This window comes from Ostrinia nubilalis, chromosome 5, assembly GCF_963855985.1.
Source record: "Ostrinia nubilalis chromosome 5, ilOstNubi1.1, whole genome shotgun sequence".
In the NCBI taxonomy this organism is placed as follows: domain Eukaryota; kingdom Metazoa; phylum Arthropoda; class Insecta; order Lepidoptera; family Crambidae; genus Ostrinia; species Ostrinia nubilalis.
The window spans coordinates 14112413-14114711 of NC_087092.1; the positions used below are offsets into that span (position 1 = coordinate 14112413).

The following is a 2299-nucleotide window of genomic DNA, read 5'->3' on the forward strand; positions in this document are numbered from 1 at the left end:
TTAGCAAACGCAGAACTAATATAATTCTTTTGGCTACCTATGTCCAAAAGTACAGTGCAGTCATATCGCTTACCATCACTGTCACACACATTCACTAATGCAGTGGGCAGAAGGGACACTTGACATACAGAGGTACTATTTTGTGTAACTATTGAAGATGTAATTACAACATTACTCGGGGAATTGATGTGAGAATCATTTGAAGTAGAGCTACGGGCAGAAGTCTCATTACATGTCTGCGAATCAAGATGTAATAAGTGATGATGCTTTTGTAAACACTTTTTACAGACAATATTGGATGTGCAATTGCTAGTACAATGTTTATCTGATAAACAAACAACACACAAATTAGTTTTGTTAACAAATGTCTGTCTGTCATTGGGACTCAATTTAATGAATTTAAAACACTTGTAAGTTGAGTGATTTTTGTTGCAATACAAACAAGAAAATAACTTACCATTTGCACTTCTGCCGCTGCCAACCGTCACATGACTAGTGCTCTTTGCCGGAGGCACGACCTTTGTAGTGCTCACTGCTTCATCACGGCATAGCATATCTAATGCTTGGCAGCGCTGCTGTATAAAGTTAAGAAATTGTTGCAAACTAGGGAAATCACTGGAATCTCTATGCAATTCAAAGTCACGCAAAGAACTGTAATCAATTTTTGCTGACAAAATATGTATGAGAATAATATCTTGCAAGTTTGAAATATTCAGTGATAATAGTGAGTTATAATACTGCATAAAATCATTTGTTAATTGCCTTAGTGTATAAGATTTACCATTGACTTTATGTAAAGACAAAATGTGTTGCAAATGATAATTAGCTATAAGAACCTTATTGTCATATCTTGATGTAATCGCAGACCATGCCTTCACGTAGTTTTCGTTCGTACATTCCAAAGTCGTAACCAAAGAGGCAGCTTCGCCGACCAAACACGACTTCAAGTAATAGAACTTCTGCACGGGACTTAAATCTTCATTTCCGTGTACCATAGTGACGTATAAATCCTTGAACGACAGCCAGTCTCCATAACTTCCACTGAACTTGGGCTGCTTGGGCAACGATATCTTGGGAAGATTCGGTTTATGCTGGTGCTCTTGCGTCGATCCGGAGTCACTCGCCGATGAGTTACAATGATGCTTCAGCGCCTCACGACGTTCACGAATGTCAGTTAGTATTCTTTGACACCTTGACTCGATTTTCGATCCCTCAGCGGTCTCTGAAGTATCCATCGATTCCAAATTGAGATTGACGTCCTCCAATCTCGTAAAAAGACTGCTAATTCGTTCGGCGGCAACATCCAACATGGCGGTGGATTTTACGGTAGAAATGTCCCCCAGCTCATTTTCCACAAGTGATATGCGGCCTTTGATGTATCTTCTCACATTTATCAATTTTTGCTTGTCTTGATGAGCAAAATCACTGCTGGTATCCTCGCCGGTTAGGGGCATTTTGAAAGCACGCAATAAGTGGTATGCAATGCGTTAACGTCACCCCGGGCCGGCAGCACACAACACGAAAAAAAAAAACTGCTCCAAGTACAGATTCTCAGTACAGACTCCTGCATCCGGCTCGAAGGACCATGAACAGAGTGATGCGGCAGGTACAAAAGACACTTAACTTCAGTGATATTCTATTTATTGAGAAGATAATTTACAACCATGTGCACACACTTGAATGGTAGGAAAAAGAGACCATAGAGAGGGGCCATAGAGCATACAACGCTTCTGGGTTGCCAGATATCGTTATTACATTTTTACCACTTCGTTAACAAAACCTTAAATTATTTGGCATTCCGTCCTTCTTAAATGTTATAAAATATATGGGTAATGCTTGCCAGGGGGGACAACAGTCCTTAAATCATTGATTAAAAATCTAGTCCTGTTGTCTCCCCTAGCCAGGGGGGACAACAGGATTTCGAAATCCTGTTGGCTCCCCCAGGGGGGCCAAGCAGGGGGGACAACAGGACTGCACCATGTCCAATGACCCTAAGCTACCCATCCTTATCACTCGCGCGTAATTATATTGCTGTCGCGACTTAATTAGATATTGAGGCTTTAGTACACAGCTCTTGTCTCAAATGTCAGTCACACCAAGCGAGCTCTGAAGCCCCAAAGCCTGAAACTATTTAGAATGTCAAAAAGAGCACTGAGAAGAGCAAGAGATGCAGACGCACTGGTAGTATTTAATTAAATTTACAAAGATGAGGCGATTTTTTTCGACTTCATTGGCCAAATAATAACGATATAATTAGTATGACATTTTATTAATTTTGTAATGAATATTTGTATGCTAA

General features: G+C 40.3%; 1 protein-coding gene across 1 annotated transcript; it reads right to left on the bottom strand.

Moving 5' to 3' along the window:
- Positions 1-228: 228 nt before the first annotated feature.
- LOC135072163 (uncharacterized) lies at positions 229-1480 on the bottom strand. The gene is made up of 3 exons (XM_063966118.1): positions 837-1480; positions 458-575; positions 229-236 (listed from the first exon to the last, which is right to left on the bottom strand). The coding sequence occupies exons 1-3, from the start codon at positions 1452-1454 to the stop codon at positions 229-231; spliced, it is 744 nt and encodes a 247-aa protein (XP_063822188.1). The 5' UTR covers positions 1455-1480.
- Positions 1481-2299: the final 819 nt, after the last annotated feature.